The following is a 17,168-nucleotide window of genomic DNA, read 5'->3' as shown; positions in this document are numbered from 1 at the left end:
ACATAACATGGATCCATCGATGAGAATTCCCTCTCACAGTGTAGCTGAAACACTTGCCCAAACTGCTCATCTTTGGAGCATCTCTCTTTCCCAGGATTCATTCCATGCCAGTGCCCATGGGACCAGAGAGGATTGGGAGTGTAATAGGGAAGCGTAGTGTGCACCCCTGAGAGGAAGCAGCCACATTTTACAGGCTTGGCATCCTAAAATGAAAGGTTAAAGATGATCTCTGGTGATTTCCCAGTCCTGGAATCTTATGAAAAGGTTAGGGGTGGAAAACACGAATGCTGAGTTCCCTCGCTAATTCGTGCATCATTCTCGAAATCTCTGATTGCCTGACTCTCTCATGGTTTCTCTCTCATCCCTTTAGTGCCTTCAATAACATTCTCAGCAACCTGGGGCACGTGCTCCTGGGCTTCCTCTTCCTGCTGATAGTCTTGCGCCGGGACATTCTCCATCGAAGAGCCCTGGATGCCAAGGACATCTTTGCCAAGGTGAGCAGAGGGTGGGTGAATCAGAAGTGGGAGGTACAAGGGTTATGATTCCAAACAGGAGCTACAAAGGGGAAGAACATCTTATTGGTGGTGATTATGGTTTATGATGCTTGAGGCCAGGCTTGGGCTTCCAGATTCTGTGGCTCTGTCACTCACTGGTATCTTTCTGTTGACCACGCTTTCTCCTTTTCCAGGAGTATGGGATTCCCAAACACTTCGGTCTCTTCTATGCTATGGGCATCGCATTGATGATGGAAGGAGTGCTCAGTGCTTGTTACCACATCTGCCCTAATTACTCCAACTTCCAATTTGGTAATTAGAATTTACATCAACAACATAGATTTGAGTTATAGGAGTCTTATCCTGGGACCCTCCCAAAAATGCCCAGGTCATACCCGCAAGAATTAAATACCATTTTACATGAGCTGAAGTGACCTGAGGGCACCTCACTACAGGGCATGGTTTCCACATATTGTACCGCTTTTTCTCTCTGATCACGTTTTAGACTAGAAAACTCCTAAGACTGAATGTTGATCTCATGGCCATATCTGCAGGTGAGCCGTGGGCTAATCATTAGGCGGCAAGTCAGGTAGAACTCACCAACTAGTGTCTAGAAAGGTCCTTCGGTATAACTTGGCCTAATTTAGCAGTTAGATTGCTTTGGGACGGATGTAATAGAAAAGCTAATTCAAGTTGAATGAAAGAATAAGGACATTTATCAGCTCAGCTCACCACCCGAAACTCCAGAGGCGGAAAGGGCTAGTAGCTCTGGTTCCTCTTCTCACCTGTTGCTTTTATTCTCAGGCTGTCAGGGAACTTACAATAGCAAATACAGTTACAGCTGATTCTGGCTTCCTGTCTCCACCCCACGATGTTTGGAGGACACAGCTTCAGGAGCCTTCGTTTAAGAGAATGTAAACTTCTTTCCTAAAAGCCCCCCAGATAACGTCCCCCCACAGCTCAATAGCTTAAACAGTCATGAGCCCATTCCAGAATCATTCCCTATGAGCTAGTTAGACTAGTGTAGACTTGGGTTTCTACACTAATCACAGTGGCAAAGAAGGTGAGGTTACCTTCAGATCAATAGGACCTATCCCTGGAGCCAGGGGTGGGGTTAGCCTTCTTAAAGCATATTGGCTGGATGGGCATGCATTTCTGAATTGAAAACAGGGCTAAGAAGTTTGAGTTAGCATTGAGCTGCTGTCAGGAAGCAGGAGGGAAGAGGTGATGCTGGTAGTAGGCAATTAACAATGTCCACTGTACTCAAGAATAAGGGTTTCTAAAACAGTCATTTTTATGTTTGTGCTCTAGCCTCTGGCTATTAACTTAGAACACCACAGAAATTCTGTCTTATTTTATTTTATTTATTTATTTTTGCTTAATCCTCACCCAAGAATCTCCTTTCCAATGATTTTTAGAGGGAGTGGAAGGGAGGAGGGAGAGAGAAAGGAAGAGAACCATTGATGTGAGAGAGACACATCAATTGGTTGCCCCCTGCACACGCCCCAACCCAGGCCAGGATCGCACCTGCAACACAGGTACATGCCCTTGACCGGGAATCCAACCAGGAACCTTCAGTCCAAAGTCCAAAGCTCTAACCACTGAGAAAACTGGCCAGGGCTCACTGTCACATTTTAGTTTTTTAAAATTAGAAAGTATTTTTAAGAGGGAAAACTATAGAGAACAATATCATTCACCACTCAGAATGAACAAATGCCAATATTTTAAAACATTTGACTTAAATCTACTTTTTAAGAAATAAAATATTGTGTAAAGTTCTTGGTTGAACTTCTTTCCAAATTTATTCCTCTCTTGCCTTCCCCAGAGGCAACAACCATGATTAATTTGGTATTTATTCTTCCATTTTGTTTTTATAGTTTTACTGCATTTATAGTAAATTGATATTAATTTACCACACTGTGTTCTGCAACCTTCTTTTTTCATCCAATAATATGTTTTCAAGATTTATCAATATTGAATCAAGGACAGCTAGTTCATTCATTTTTTTAAGGATTGTCATATTCTGTACTAAAAATATACCACATTTATCAATTCCTCTATTGAACAACCTTCAGATGTTACCAACATTTTGCTGTTACAGATAGTGCTGCAATGAACATCCTTATGTTCAGCTCTGTGTATATGTAAAAGGGGTTCTCTGGGATACCTAAAAGTAGAATTTGGGGGTCACCTGCAATGGAAGATGTACATCTTCTATTTTACCAAAAGCTGACAAGTTTCTCTCCAGAGCATTAATTCCCACTCCTGCTAGCTGTGGGAGAGTTCCCATTTTCCCACATCATCACTGGTGTGTGTTATTGTCAGTTATTTAAATTCTTATTAGATTGTTTAGTAACATGGACTATTGCATTGTTGTTTTCATTTGCATTTCCATAACTCCCATGCAGCTAAGCCACATTTAAGTTCTAGCTGATGGAAATCCATAGCCTATAAAGCTATGCAGGAGCAGCCATCAGTGTGGTTATATTTCAGGATGCTGAGAAGGTCCTCCTACAGGATTCATTTTATTGTCACACTGCCTTAATTGTCACCATTAGGGCTTTTTCTGTTATTGTTGTTGAACACCAGCGTTTAAACACAAACACCCATGAAAGCAGGAATAGTCCATTATTTATCATACTAGAGGCTCAATGCACGAAGATTCATGCAAGAATGGGCCTTCCTTCCCCTGGCTGCCAGCACCGCCTTCGCTCTGGCCGGAGCCGCCTTTCCGGCTTCCCACACTGCCCAGAGGCCCCGAGCAGTTAGGGTGGTGCGGAACACCTGTGTCCCATCCTGCCCCCGGCTGCTCAGTGCCTGCATATGCAAATTAACCCTCCATCTTTGTTGGGTTAATTTGCATACTCACTCCTGATTGGCTGGTGGGTGTCGTGAAGGTATAGTCAATTAGCATGTTTCTCTTTTATTAGTAGATCATCAGATAAGTTTCTTCTGTGAACTAGGAACAGCTTTGGAGGGATTCAGAAGTGGAGTATGTGGGGGTTGCCTAGAGAACGTGCCTGGAAGACAGGCCTATTGGAGGTCTCCACATAGTCTAAAGTCAACAGATACCCCAAGGCCTGAAGGGAGGGGGGTTTCCGAGGCTGAGAAGAAATCTGTCTGTTGCCTACTGGATCCTGATGCTCTCGGCTCCTCCTCTGAACCTTCAGACACCTCCTTCATGTACATGATCGCTGGCCTCTGCATGTTGAAGCTCTACCAGACCCGCCACCCAGACATCAACGCTAGCGCCTACGCCGCCTATGCCTCCTTCGCCTTCGTCATCACACTCACGGTGCTCGGAGTGGTGCGTCCCTCCCCATGACTTCAGGCTTCCTTTCAGAATGAACCCTCTTGGAAGGTTTTTTGTTGTTTGTTTTTGGGAGCTCAGGTGAACAGAATTGAATTAATCATAATCCATGGTTCATGACACTCTCATTGTTGATCCTTTTGAGGCATTTTATTTACTTATTTGGCTAGTTATTTTTATAATGTGATTGGCACCTGTAAAACTACCCCTCAAGAGTTTTAATATAAAGCTGGGACTTCACTTGAGTGAGACTGAAGTAGAGATGTATAAGACTGGAGAGACTGACTTCAGAGATTGGAAACCACTTTCTAAACATGCATGGACAAGTGTTACCTGTCTGCAGGTATTCGAAGAGCAGTAGCCCCCAACTTTAAACCTCTCACCCCTTCACCACTGCTGTTCAGCTGCCTCTCCCCTTTCCATTTTTATTTGGCCAGGTAGCCATTCTTTTTCCTGCTCTGGGTATAGTAAGACCCCTGTGAGGTCAGTGAAGGGGATGAGGTGAGGGCAGGAGAGGGCAGGGGGACAAAGTCATGCACAGCTTGGTTTTTTACTCCTTATGCCGATTTGAGAGAGCTGATTTTAGAAGTTCTCTGGGAAAAACCCCAAATGAAGGTAACTTCCATCTTTTCTCCTAGGTGTTTGGAAAAAATGACATCTGGTTCTGGATCATCTTCTCTGCAATCCATATACTGGCCTCTCTGGCCCTCAGCACCCAGATCTACTACATGGGTCGTTTTAAGATAGGTGAGTCCCCTTTTACATAATACTAAACACACTGAGAAAACAGTTTTCACTGATCCTAAACAGATGTGTTACAACCATCGTGAATGCCTGCTCTGAATTCTGTATTGTGTTTAATAGCATATATTCTCTCCAAAATCTCCTCTCCTTTACTGGATTGCAGTAAACTACTATCACTAGGTCTAGTCACCTGAGAAACTAAGCTTGCCACACCTCCAGCTGCAGGTCCCAAATGCTTTGCAATCCACCAAACTTTGAAAGTGCATTTGCAGAACAGCATTTTTACCACACCACTAATTCTACCTGGGGATGTTATTGTTTTGTTTTGTGGCATTTAAAAGAGCCATTTCTTGCCCTACCTGGTTTGGCTCAGTGGATAGAGCATCAGCCTGCGGACTCAAGGGTCCCAGGTTCGAATCTGGTTAAGGGCATGTACCTTGGTTGCGGGTACATCCCCAGTAGGGGATGTGCAGGAGGCAGCTGATCAATGTTTCTCTCTCAATGATGTTTCTAACTCTCTATCCCTCTCCCTTCCTCTATAAATAAATAAAAGGGCCAGTTCTTTGACCATGATAAATGGTTATAAAGGTATTATTTTCAAATTCTGGGACTGGAACTTTTTGAGACCAACTTGCCAATGTTAGTGGCAGGATACCTCCTGGACTCCCTCTGACCATGTGAACATTGAACACTGAGTGTTCCACAGAAATCAGCTCGGCCTGCTGTTAGTCAGTCATCACACGTGGGAGCAGGTTCAAGTCATCTTGGAGCATTTAAATTTCACCTGCCATTTTAAGGTCCATGAAGTCAGACAAATATTCTTTGGTCTATGTCAAGAAAAAAACTATATATATATATATATATATATATATATATATATATATATATATACACACACACATATATATATATATATATATAGTTTATATACATATATACACACATACATATATATATACACACATACATATATATATATATATATATATATATATATATATATATAGAGAGAGAGAGAGAGAGAGAGAGAGAGAGAGAGAGACCCACTCCTCATATTTGCAGAGTCCAAGGAAAGATTGCAAATAAAAGCTCATATACCATATATATAAATTTTAAAGGTATAAAGCACACTAAAAAAAAAAACAACTATTAAATTCGTGGAAGAAAAGGAAGACAAGAAAGATGACCAACAAACCGATAAATAGAATGTGCCTTCGTTATAACCTGGACGGTCCAGGTTCTAATTTAGAATTCGCGGTTCCTCAGAACATAGCTCTCCTGCAGAGCTGGTCCCCAGCCCCTGCCTCTTTTCTTCCCACCTCTGTCTCTGCCCTCCATCTTAAGGGGTCTCACGGGTATGCATATGGACACCCTTGCTCTACATCCAAATGGCCACTCCTTGCCCACGGAAGTACATGCTCCAATGGTGCTACCCACCCCCCAGAAGATAGAACCGGGAACGGGGCTATGCAGACTCGGAGATCAGGGTCAAAGCCATCTGGGCGGGGAATCCTAGGGTCCAGGGATTCAGAATGTGGCCTTGGAGGAGGAGGAGTCCCCTTGCCCTGCAGACTCCTCACTCAGTGAGGAATGAGGACCTCTGAAATACGAGACCCCTCTTGCCCAGGTCTGAGTGATTCTACATAAACAAGTGGCTTGTTTATGAGTAGGAGACCCAATAGAACATTTTCTTATCCTGGCAGTTTAGGCTTCCCTTTTGGCACGGCCGGTAGATGTTCCCTTGGCGCTGACATGCCTCCAGCTCCCCAGGGAAGCATCTTTAGCTGGTTGTGCAGAGCATTTGGTTTGGTGCCTCCAGCTCCCCAGGGAAGCATCTTTAGCTGGTTGTGCAGAGCATTTGGTTTGGCGCACTGGTCACTTCCCATCCCCCAGACTCAAAGGTGAGTTAAGTCATACAAAGTCAACTTGCAAACGGAAAATAAGCTGAAGCTTCTGGGTTCTCTCAGAATTGGAAAAATAAAATTGAGTGCAGTTACAGTAGTCCCCCACTCCCCTCATTCACGAAAATATGTTTCAAGTCCCCCAGTGGATGCTTGAAACTGTGGATAATACCAAACCTTATAAATACTATGGTGTGTTTTTTTTCCTATGCATACATAACTACGATAAAGTTTAATTCCTAAATTAGGCATGATAAGAAATCAACAAGAATAACTAATAAGAAAATAGAACATTTATAACAACTACTGTAACCAAAGTTATGTGAATGTGGTCTCTCTCTCAAAATACCTTTATTGTGCTCACCTTTTCACGTCAAGAAAGCGCTTTACAGCTTCTCTTTGGCACGTCCGAATGGCAGCGTCCATATTCTTGCGCTTTGGGGCCGTTATGAAGTAAAATAAGGGCAACTTGAACACAAGCACCAAAATGCCAGGACAGCCCATGCGATAACCAAGACGCTCCTGAGCGACCTGCGGGCGGTGGGTGCGCAGCGCGGAGACGCTGTGGAGGCGCTGAGTCACATCCCGGCAAAGTCCTGGCCTCGCGAGACTTCACCACGCTACTCAGAATAGTGCGCAATTTAAAACTGACGACCTGTTTACTTCTGGAATTTTCGATTTAATATTTTCTGACCCCAGCCCAGCCAGGTAGCTTTGTTGGTTAGAGCCGTGGTCGGCAAACTGCAGCTCGTGAGCCACGGCCTGGGCGAGTCTATTTTGAAGAAGTGGCGTTAGGAAAAGTTTAAGTTTAAAAAATTTGGCTCTCAAAAGAAATTGCAATCGTTGTACTGTTGATATTTGCATCTGTTGACTAATGAGTTTGCCGACCACATCGTCCTGATACGCCAAGGTTTCAGGTTCGCTCCCCAGGCAGGGCCCGTAAAGAAGCAACCACTGGGGACATGAATAAGTGGGACAACAAACTGATCTCTCTCTCTCTCTCTCTCTCTCTCTCTCTCTCTCTCTCTCTCAAAAATAAATAAATAAATACAAATTTTAAAATACATTATTTTCAGACCCCAGTCGACTGCAGGTAACTGAAACTGCGGAAAGCAAAACCACGAATAAGCGGGGACTGCTTCTGTGTAATGATGGCCATGACTACATAGAGGAGTTTGGGATAGATTTATACCACATTTATACCACCTTTACCCCACACAGTTTTGCAATGCTGAATTCGTTTATCTTTATGAACAGAAGGAAGTGACTGCGTTATGGCCAGGGAGCATATACCTGCCAGGGTCTCAACAGAAAAAAGCGGTCACACAAAGACGGAGGAGGGTTTGATGGCAGAGGGACTTCCTTTGACCAGGGCGGGCACAGAGAGTGGAGGGGCGGCCGGCAGCCCTGGGCTGCAGCTGGGACGCTCTGCCCATCCCCACGGACAGGCGGGCAAAGGGAGCGTGGCGGGAGGAAGCCACCCTGAAAATAGCAGAGACCTTCGGTTGACAGACACAGGGAAGGCGCCAGGGAGGTCAACACCCTGAGGTCGCTCTCCTTCCGCTGCTCCTCCATCTCCTGCCGTGGTCTCCATTGTCCAAATCCATGCAGGAACACCCCACACACACACACACACACACACACACACTCCATGTCCGCAGTCAGCCTGCAGGCGTGGTGCGGGACAGAGCCGTGCGTGGAAAGCAGGTCTGAAGGGGCAGACGGAGGCAGCCAGTGTGTAGCTTAATGGAATAGCTTCCGTTTGCTCACCCAGGAGTCTTCCCCAAGTGGTTATAGGCTTACCAGAGTCAAAAGGAAAACTCTCATTTCACTGTGACGACGATTGCATCTAGATTTAGTTCAAAGGCAGGAAGTTGAGTGAGTGGACAGTGCCCATTGCATAAGCTACCTTTGCCTTCTCACATCACAGGCTTCTTTCTCTGTGGCCCTGGGGCCACCCGGGAAAACAAACATGGACACAGGAAAGGCAGCAGGAGTGAGGCAGAGCATTTCACACGTGGGACAGAGAACCGCAGACCTGCTTGCCCAGGTCGCCAACAGGACCCCGGGAAAGGACCCCAGGGGGTGCTCATGAACAGGGTGGGTTGTACATTGTAAGCGGGACACAAAAGGAGACAGAGAAATCTGATTCCCTCCTGGACAAATAGTACATTTCCGAATGTTTGAAGCAGGCAGAAAAATTCTCTTCTTTGCGATGAGCCAACATGACTTTTCTAATCAGAAAATAACTTTCGAGTCATCCATTTAGAGAGAAAAAGAAAATAACCAGCAGTTCACCTGTTTGGCTACCTTCTGACAGCTCTTTCTCTCTCCCGTGTCTTCTCTGCTTTCCACTGGTTCAGACGTGTCTGACACAGGTAATGTCCAGCAGCCCTTCGCAGCGTTCTAGATTGTTTCCTTGACCGGCGACCCTCCCTCCGGGTTTCCTGCCGGCCCCCAGAGCACCCCCCTCCAGGTGGGGCAGGGTGGTGGGCGGCGGAGCCAGAGAGAGGCTCCGAGGTGAGGATCACTCCCACCCAGCCTGCGCACGCTTCTGGGCTATCGCATGGACATGCCCCGGGCCCCTTCTTCCCTCCGTGTGTCTAGTGAAGGCTGGCTACATTGACCCCAGGGGTGGCATTCCCAAGAGAGCTGGATCCACCCTCACTGGATGCTTGCCCAGCTTGCATGTGGTGTCTACAGTGTGGACAGCTCGGAGAAAGACAGCCCATCTGGGATCCCCTCTCTGTTCCCATAGCGGCTATGGCACGCACCCTCACCGTTTCCTTCTTTCTGACGGATTGCATTTTTTTTAAAAATCTTTCCTGTCTTGTTCTCCCCATCTTCACTACATTCCTTTGATTATTGTTCCAGTTCAGGTGTGGGCTTTCTGAACATGCCCAGTAAAACCCAGGATCCCTTGGTTCAATGCTTACTGACCCATAACCACTTTGAGAAATACAGATTAGAACTTTTACAAGCTAAGATTTCCCATCCTCTGGAGAGAGCAGGTGTTTTAAGGGGGGCCCCATAACCTCTCTGCTATAAGAGAAACACCACTGGAGTAAACTGTAAACAAAGGGAAACTTAGCTGGAGGAGACCCTAAAAGAGTTGGCCAGCCACCCAGATTACTTGTGATTGTGGTTACACGTGTCCATCTTCTTGCCCTTCTGCAGTATCGCCCAGGAGAGCATGGGTGGTGAGGTGAGGGTGCCATTTTTAAAGCAAACATTGATTATGCACCTATCCGCTGCAAAGCACCATTTTTATGAGGCGAAGGCGACATCGTCCTGACCCCAAAAGCTCGGGCCCTGTGGGAGTATTTTGTATTATCTCTGACCAAGCCTTCTTACCATGCGATTGTGTCACCGGCAGATTTGGGGATTTTCCGGCGGGCTGCTATGGTGCTCTACACGGATTTCATCCATCAGTGCAGCCGGCCTCTGTACATGGTATGTGTGTGCTCCTGCACCCCTTGGCTTTCTCCCAGAGAGTGGGGGAACAGCAGGAGGAGCAGGCTCAGGGCAGTCACTCAGCCTCCCGAATCCAGAGGGCCAGATGGTCCAGGTGGCTGAGGTCCAGTCAGGGGGGAAAAGCATGCTGTTTATTCTTCTCGTTCATAAAAAACAAGCTGGTATGGTCCCACTTTTATACAAGATTTCTAGTATAGAAAGAAAAAAATATACATGTGGGTGTGTACAGAACTATTGAACAGTGATCACTGCTGTGAGGTGTCCCTGTAAATAACCCTCCGAGGAGGTAAGATTATCACCATGACGGCAGGCATAAGCCAGACTGTCTCAAGCAAACTGGGACCTATGGCCACTCCAGTAACTTTCCTTAGGAACTTACACTGCCTACATTATACATTTGTTTGATTTTTCTACATTGTTTTTTACAATGCGCAAGGATATTTTTTCAAAACTGTGAGTATTGCTTCGTGGTTGAAATACAACTTTTTTAAATTCTCCATTCTAGTTTTCGGTATATTATACATTTCTACACTGAGCACAGGAATCAGGGCCCTGGGCATAGCTATGTCTTGGCTCACTGGCAGTGACCTTGGGAAAGCTACAGCGCCCTCCTCCCCCGAGCCACTGCCCCGACCTTGGCAGGTGCTCAGGGAACCGCTGTGTGCCCTGCCCAAATAGCACCACTAGTCTGTGGCTCACTTAGCACCTGCTAATGGTTTATAATCAGAGGGTTTTTAGGGAAAGGAATGTGGGACTCCCTCAGCCACTGCAGCTTGTCAGGACCTGTGGGCACTAAAAATTGAGGGCGCTGAGGCTGAGGGCTTTTCAGTGTTTCCTTTCCCCCTTTCCAGGACAGAATGGTGTTGCTCGTCGTGGGGAATCTGATTAACTGGTCCTTGTAAGTAATCTTAGGAAAACACCTTTTTTCCTCTTTATTAATGTCTCTAACACTGGTTTAGCTTTCCTTGGTTGTCATTTTTATAAACAAATCTAAAATTAAGGAGACCATAGGATTGAGCTTGCCCTAGAGACTTGAGAGAAAGGTCTTTTTCTCCTGCAAAGAATGCACTAACAAGCTCTTGTGTACCAATAGTGGCCCCTCTTCGAGCGTTGAGTTCAACACGTTGAGTTCATTTGCTCAACAAGACAAACATCGAATTAGTGGATAGATTAGATAGATAGATAGATAGATAGATAGATAGATAGATAGATAGATAGATAGATAATTATGTCTGTAGTTGCAAAAATGCAACATAATTTTAAATATTTTTGTAGAACTTTTCATAAAGGCTACCCAGACATTTGTCTTGTGTGTGTGTGTGTGTGTGTGCGCGCGCGCACATGTGTGTAAAAGTCTCTTTCAAATTTATTATTTCCCCCCCCCAGGTCTCATTCTTCCTACTCTACCTACATCATTCTTCCTCTCCTTTCCCCTCATTATTGGCCCTTTTTCCTGAAAATGGCCTCAAAATAGAACAGTACAACAGACGTATATTTTTGCTAGTTGTACCTATTTTATGCAACCTATTTTCAACTAAAAAAATGTGAATGAGCCTGGCCGGATGGCTCAGGTGGTTTGGAGTATCGTCCTGTACACCAAAAAGGCTTGTCAGGGCTCGCAGGAAGGAGGCAACCAATTGATCTCTCTCTCTGTCTGTCTCTCTGTCTCTCTCTCTCTCTCTCTCTCTCTGTCTCTCTGTCTCTCTCTCTCTCTCTCTCTCTCTCTCTCTCTCTCTCTCTCTTAAATCAATAAAAACATATCCTCAGCCCTAGCCAGTTTGGCTCAGTGGATAGAACATCGGCCTGCAGACCAAAGAGTCCTGGATTTGATTCCAGTCAAGGGCATGTACCTCGTTTGCAGGCTCCTCCCTGGCCCGGGACCTGGTCAGGGCACATGCAGGAGGCAACCAATCAATGTGTTTCTCTCACATCAATGTTTCTCTCTGTCTTTTCCTCTCTCTCCCACTCTCTCTAAAAATCTATGGAAATATATCCTCAGGTAAAGATTAAAAAAATATAAGAATGAGTGAGATATTTAATGAATCCCTCAAAAATAAATAGGTTTTGCTGCTTTTACTAGTAGTTCTTCGCTGATGTGCACCTCTGGGTCAGTGACCTTTGATAGAAAGATAACTCCCTACTACTGTTGCCCTTTAAGACATAAAAGGAATGAAAGAGGCATACCTTCAGGGGAAGCCAGAATCTTTTCAGGATAATTTGAATCTTATTGGGGCACCATATGCTTCTGGAAGAAACTCCCCACGGTGCTGTCACCAGGGATGACCTCGGGATAAGGCTTATACCTGTGCAGGGCCCCCGCTTTACACGGGGATGAGTCGAGATGGATGATCCTTGGCAGTGGGGCTTTTTGGGACCACCCTTTTAGGGCAGACCCCACAGACCTGGTGACTGTAAGATGGGGTAATAAATTTTAAAACCATAGACAGCTATCCAAAGTTGGTCATGTGTTTCAAGCCAATTATTGAGATAATGCTACTTCTAGTAACCTAGTCTAATGAAGTAATCTTCAGTGCAAAAGCAAGCACAGTATGTCTGGAGGTGTTCATTCATGCATTGTGGTGTTCTTTATAATAGTGAGAAACTGAAGGGCAAAGGGAAAACCCTTCATTTCAACCAGAGAGGAAAGACGATTCTTTATGGTGCATCCACTTATGGGAACCTTACGATCGTTAAAAATGAATGTGCTGAAGGAAATGTGATCCGTTAAAAGTTACTTATAATATGTTAAAGAGGGTTGTTGTTGTTTTTAATTCCCCTCCTTGCAAAAATGGGAGTGGGAAAGTGAAAAAGTCAAAATGTCACAAATCCACCTTCATGGCTGCAAAATAATTCCTCCCCGTTTGCTCAGCGCCCTCTTTGGCCTGATCTACCGGCCCAGGGACTTTGCCTCCTACATGCTGGGCATCTTCATCGGTAACCTGCTGCTCTACCTGGCCTTTTACATCATCATGAAGGTAAGCGAGGCGGCTGGGAGCCGCAGCACCTGGGCCCGCGGCTGGCGGTGCAGGCAGCTCCGCAGCCTCTGCTTCTCACCCGCAGCTCCGCAGCTCCGAGAAGGTCCTCCCCATCCCGCTCTTCTGCATCGTGGCCACCGCGGTGGTGTGGGCCGCTGCCCTGTATTTTTTCTTCCAGAATCTCAGCAGCTGGGAGGTAAGAGAAGTTTGTGTGTTTTTTCCAAGGTGTGGTCTCTCTCCATCTGTCTTCTGACCATCTTGCTTCCCTCTCTCTATGTGCTAGTTGCTATTTATCTATTTTATATCCTCTCAAACAAAAGCTTTCTCTAAAAACCTTAATATCCACACACAAATGCTCAACGAATGGCACATTGTCATCATTATCAGGGTAGCACTCACAGAAGTGTAAGTCCTACAGACTCTGCAAATGTGACCTTCCTATTGTGTTGTGTTACAATCCTGTTCCCAGTGAACGTTCAACATATGCAAAAATATTGATTAGTGTTTCTTCTCCCCCTTTCTCATCATAATCACCATCCAAAAACCAATATCCAGGTGCAGGGGTTTATAAGTCCATATCATAGATTGGAAAGCTGAGGCCTAGGAAATTAGTGCTATTTCTGAAGCACAGAACATGTAAGTCTCCACTCTCCATCTCCACAATCACCACAATCAATTTTAGAACATTTTATCACTCCATAAAGAAACTCCCCACTTCTCCTGAATTCCTTAGCCCTAGGCAGCCACCAAACTATCTTTTGACTCTATAGATCTGCCCATTCTGGACGCTTCTTAGAAGTGAAATCATATACTCTGTGGCTTTTGAATCTGACTTTCTTCATGTAGCATAATGTTTCCTAGATTCATGCATGTTGTAGCATGTATCAGTACTTCATGTCTTTTTATTGCTGAATAATATTCCATTGTATGGATACACTACATTTTATCTAATCATTCTTCAGTTGATGGACATTTGGGTTGTTTCCACTTTGGGGTTCTTATGAATGATGCTGTTCTGAACATTTATCTGCAAGTTTTTTTGTGTGAACATATGTTTTCTTGGAAGCTAACTTTTTGAGTCGGGCATTTAGTAGCATTTGTGTAGCTTTCTGGATGCTCAGCCCTCTGCACAGTTGAACTGTGGGAATGCTCATCCACATCCAGCCTCACCTTCTTCCAGGGAACCCCAGCTGAGTCCCGGGAGAAGAACCGGGAATGTGTCCTGCTGGATTTCTTTGATGAGCATGACATCTGGCACTTCCTGTCTGCCACTGCCCTGTTTTTCTCCTTCTTGGTGAGTTGACACCTTTTTGTTAATTTCTGCTCTCTTTACATCTGGTACTCTCTCTTTTTTTCTCCTCCCCTCTTTCTTACACCCTCTTATTTACTCCTTTCTAATTTCCCTTTCCAATTCTGCATTGTAATTCAATTTACAGATTGTTTCATTTTTACATTGTATCTTCTGGTTAGGTAGTTATTTGAAGACACGGAGTGACAAAATGGTTTTCCTTAAGCTTCACAACATTTGGTTATCAGAACTCACATGCCCAGAGTCCCCCAGGCACTGCTTTTGGCATCCACTAAAATTTCCATAGCATTAGGTTATTCCTTCTTGTGCTATCCTCACATTCCTCCTTTCAGTCTCAGTGAATAGAAAGAAGTCATTTACAAATTCCTGGAGTAGCTCAGGATAGCATCCAGGCCTCTGTTGCCTTCTAACCTCTCAGTTCCAAATCTTTCATGTAGTCCCTTCATTTCTTAACCCAAACACCTTCCCAGGAGCCACGCATATTATAACATCCTCGGAAGATAACTCCCGGCATTCTTTCACATTAATTTTGACTTTCATAATTAAAAGCCCATGGTACCTGCACAGGTTCATGACAAATAGGAGTAGGTCTCCAGGACTCCCCATACTGCCCACTTTAAGCAGTCTCTGCTGGCCTTATAGCCTCAATAGTGGAGCAGGGCTACCCCCTGGTGGCCAGTTTTAGAAGTTTACTCTGTATACTCTTTCTTAAGGCTTTTATTTTTTAGTCACTTTCATTAGAGAGAGACAGAAGTGGAATGAAGGGTTCCATGTGGAGAGAGTGGTGGTGGAGGGACCTAAAAATGGAGGAGGAGGATACACTTTATGTATAGTAACATTTTATGCAATAAGACTTCATTTCCTTTAGGTCTTGACCTAAATGGTCCCTTCAAAGTAATGACATCCTCAGCCACCCTTTCAACATGTTTTTATCTCCCTTTACTCCACATTTCCATGTTCTTGTCATAGTTTGACTTTTATCCTTAGTACATATTACCATCTAACATACTATACTTAGCACATATTTCTGTCTAACATACGACATATGTTTTACTCATGCATTTGCTTCATGTCTGTAGCCCTCTCTTGAATGTAAGCTCCAGGAGTGTAGGGATTTTTCTCTGCCATCGCAAGTTGTATCTCCAGCACTTAGAATAGCACGTGGTAGGCCTGGATTAATTAATAAATGAGCTATGTAATTAAAATAAGTGCCTGTTCAGGGCATGGCATTGTAGAAAGCTGCAAAGACACAAAAACGAGTACAGGCACATGTTTCAATCCGTGTGAGACTCAGAGAGAAAGTAACGACTTACTGCGGCTGTGACTGTGCATTCATTTCATTTCTCCATCCCTCTCCTTTCAGGTTTTGTTAACCCTGGATGATGACCTGGATGTGGTTCGGAGGGACCAGATCCCTGTCTTCTGAGCCTCCAGCATTAAGAGAGGAGAGAGGAAGCGATCTCGATCTTGGTGCTGTTTCATGAAAAATGCAGGGCCTGCAGCAAAGTAACCACTGCCAAACACTCCACTCACCCCCTGTGGCGTCAACTCTGAATACACTCACACACAGAGGAGAGGAGCCGGGGAGATTCAAACCTGCAAGGGCGGAGGCAGAAGGGAAGACAGGGCTATGGACAGAGGCGAGCCCTGAAGAATCGAGAAGCCCCCATCCCCTTATGTCGCAACTCTGAACTAGACATGGACAACCTCTGCATCAAAGTCAACTCGCTATCTTGGGGCCCCTCCCACCCTCACCGGGGACTCATCAGCAATGGCTGGATGATGCTGCACCCTTCCCTCCCGCTGCCTCCACGCCCACCAGAAACGTGAGGTGGGCGCCCTTTGCACCTCTGCAACGTCTGCTGCTCTAGACATCTCCGAGCACCAGCTCCGGTCCAGGGTCCTGGGCTGAAGTTGGCTCCTCGGCTGATGTTGGCTCCTCAGAGTCTGGCAGAGGAGTGGACCTGATGTCCTACTCAACTGGGATAGATGTTGTATCAGCACCAGCTGGGCACCTCCTCAGAAGGACTGCTGTATGTTTCCCCCAGGTTCCTCACCTCCCTAGAGAGACTCTGGATTGGGCCTGTCACACACTCCTCCCAACAGGTCGCTGGGACCAGAACTTGGGTGCTTACCTATTCCTGGTGTCTTCATCTCACTGCTGTGTGTTGACCCCAACGCTCAGGCTCCGCCTTCTCCAGAAGGCCCTGTTCCCCCACAGGCCAGCTCCAAGGTGGAAGGGAAATGAGAGAACTTTTCTAGCAGCAGGAGGAGCAAGAGAAATGACCGGCATGGCTGAGGCGAGTGACATCAGCATCAAGCAAACACGCCTCACCTTAAGGACTCGGGCTCCTGGAGAAATCCAGCCAAGGCAAAAGGGCATCCTCGTGCCTCCAGTTCAAACAGCGCAATTCTGTGCCCACGTCACCTTAGGGGAAGCAATGGGTGTTTCAGCAGGGACACTGCACTAGGGTCCTGTACCCTGACCCCGCTCCGAGCTGTCACTTTCTGCAGATCAGGGCCTGCAGGCTTGCTCCCTGGAGTTCTCTAGAAGCAACTCTCAGGGCCGCTGCGTTTTACTCTAACTCTCTCGTGGCAGAGAGCACCGGACATTAAGGATTGCCTTGGTCGCACGTGATTCTCACTGTCTCCCCGTAAGGTGTTGAGAGCTCAGCATCCCACATCCCTCCCCACTGTCTGGCTGCTCTGCCCCCGAGAGTCCTACTTTGACCAGGCTCCTTGTTACCCGAGTGTGATGTAACCAGAAACTATGCACACAGATGTGCACACGTGGATATACCTGCCTGTGAAGTCACCTCTCACCTTTGCTTTCCTGATCATTCATTAGAGAAATGGATCAGCCATTTAAAAAATTTAAAAAAAAAAACAACTATTATCCTTTCTCTAAAATATCTGATAATGTTGAAAAACATTATGGAAGTTTGAATAGCAAACTTTCCC

At 45.6% G+C, this 17,168-nt stretch overlaps 1 protein-coding gene across 4 annotated transcripts in view; it reads left to right on the top strand.

The window, feature by feature from the left end:
• SIDT1 (SID1 transmembrane family member 1) overlaps positions 1–16,049 on the top strand; it is a gene marked incomplete at its 5' end in the record, with an annotated part of 87,620 nt that extends 71,571 nt beyond the window's left edge. For 3 of the 4 annotated variants that reach the window (XM_079766637.1, XM_079766636.1, XM_079766635.1), the window contains 11 exons: positions 371–494; positions 689–806; positions 3,665–3,801; positions 4,443–4,551; positions 8,813–8,827; positions 9,826–9,902; positions 10,775–10,821; positions 12,793–12,898; positions 12,984–13,094; positions 14,079–14,192; positions 15,571–16,049. In XM_079766637.1, the coding sequence (XP_079622763.1) occupies positions 371–494; positions 689–806; positions 3,665–3,801; positions 4,443–4,551; positions 8,813–8,827; positions 9,826–9,902; positions 10,775–10,821; positions 12,793–12,898; positions 12,984–13,094; positions 14,079–14,192; positions 15,571–15,633 (1,021 nt within the window). In that variant the 3' untranslated portion in view covers positions 15,634–16,049. The remainder of the gene's footprint in view (positions 1–370; positions 495–688; positions 807–3,664; positions 3,802–4,442; positions 4,552–8,812; positions 8,828–9,825; positions 9,903–10,774; positions 10,822–12,792; positions 12,899–12,983; positions 13,095–14,078; positions 14,193–15,570) is intronic. The other variant, XM_079766634.1, reaches the window with a different exon arrangement.
• Between the last annotated feature and the right edge of the window lie 1,119 nt (positions 16,050–17,168).

The sequence above is a fragment of the Cnephaeus nilssonii genome (genome assembly GCF_951640355.1).
Source record: "Cnephaeus nilssonii genome assembly, chromosome: 3".
Lineage (NCBI taxonomy): Eukaryota > Metazoa > Chordata > Mammalia > Chiroptera > Vespertilionidae > Cnephaeus > Cnephaeus nilssonii.
This window is presented reverse-complemented; position numbering and strand designations above follow the sequence as displayed.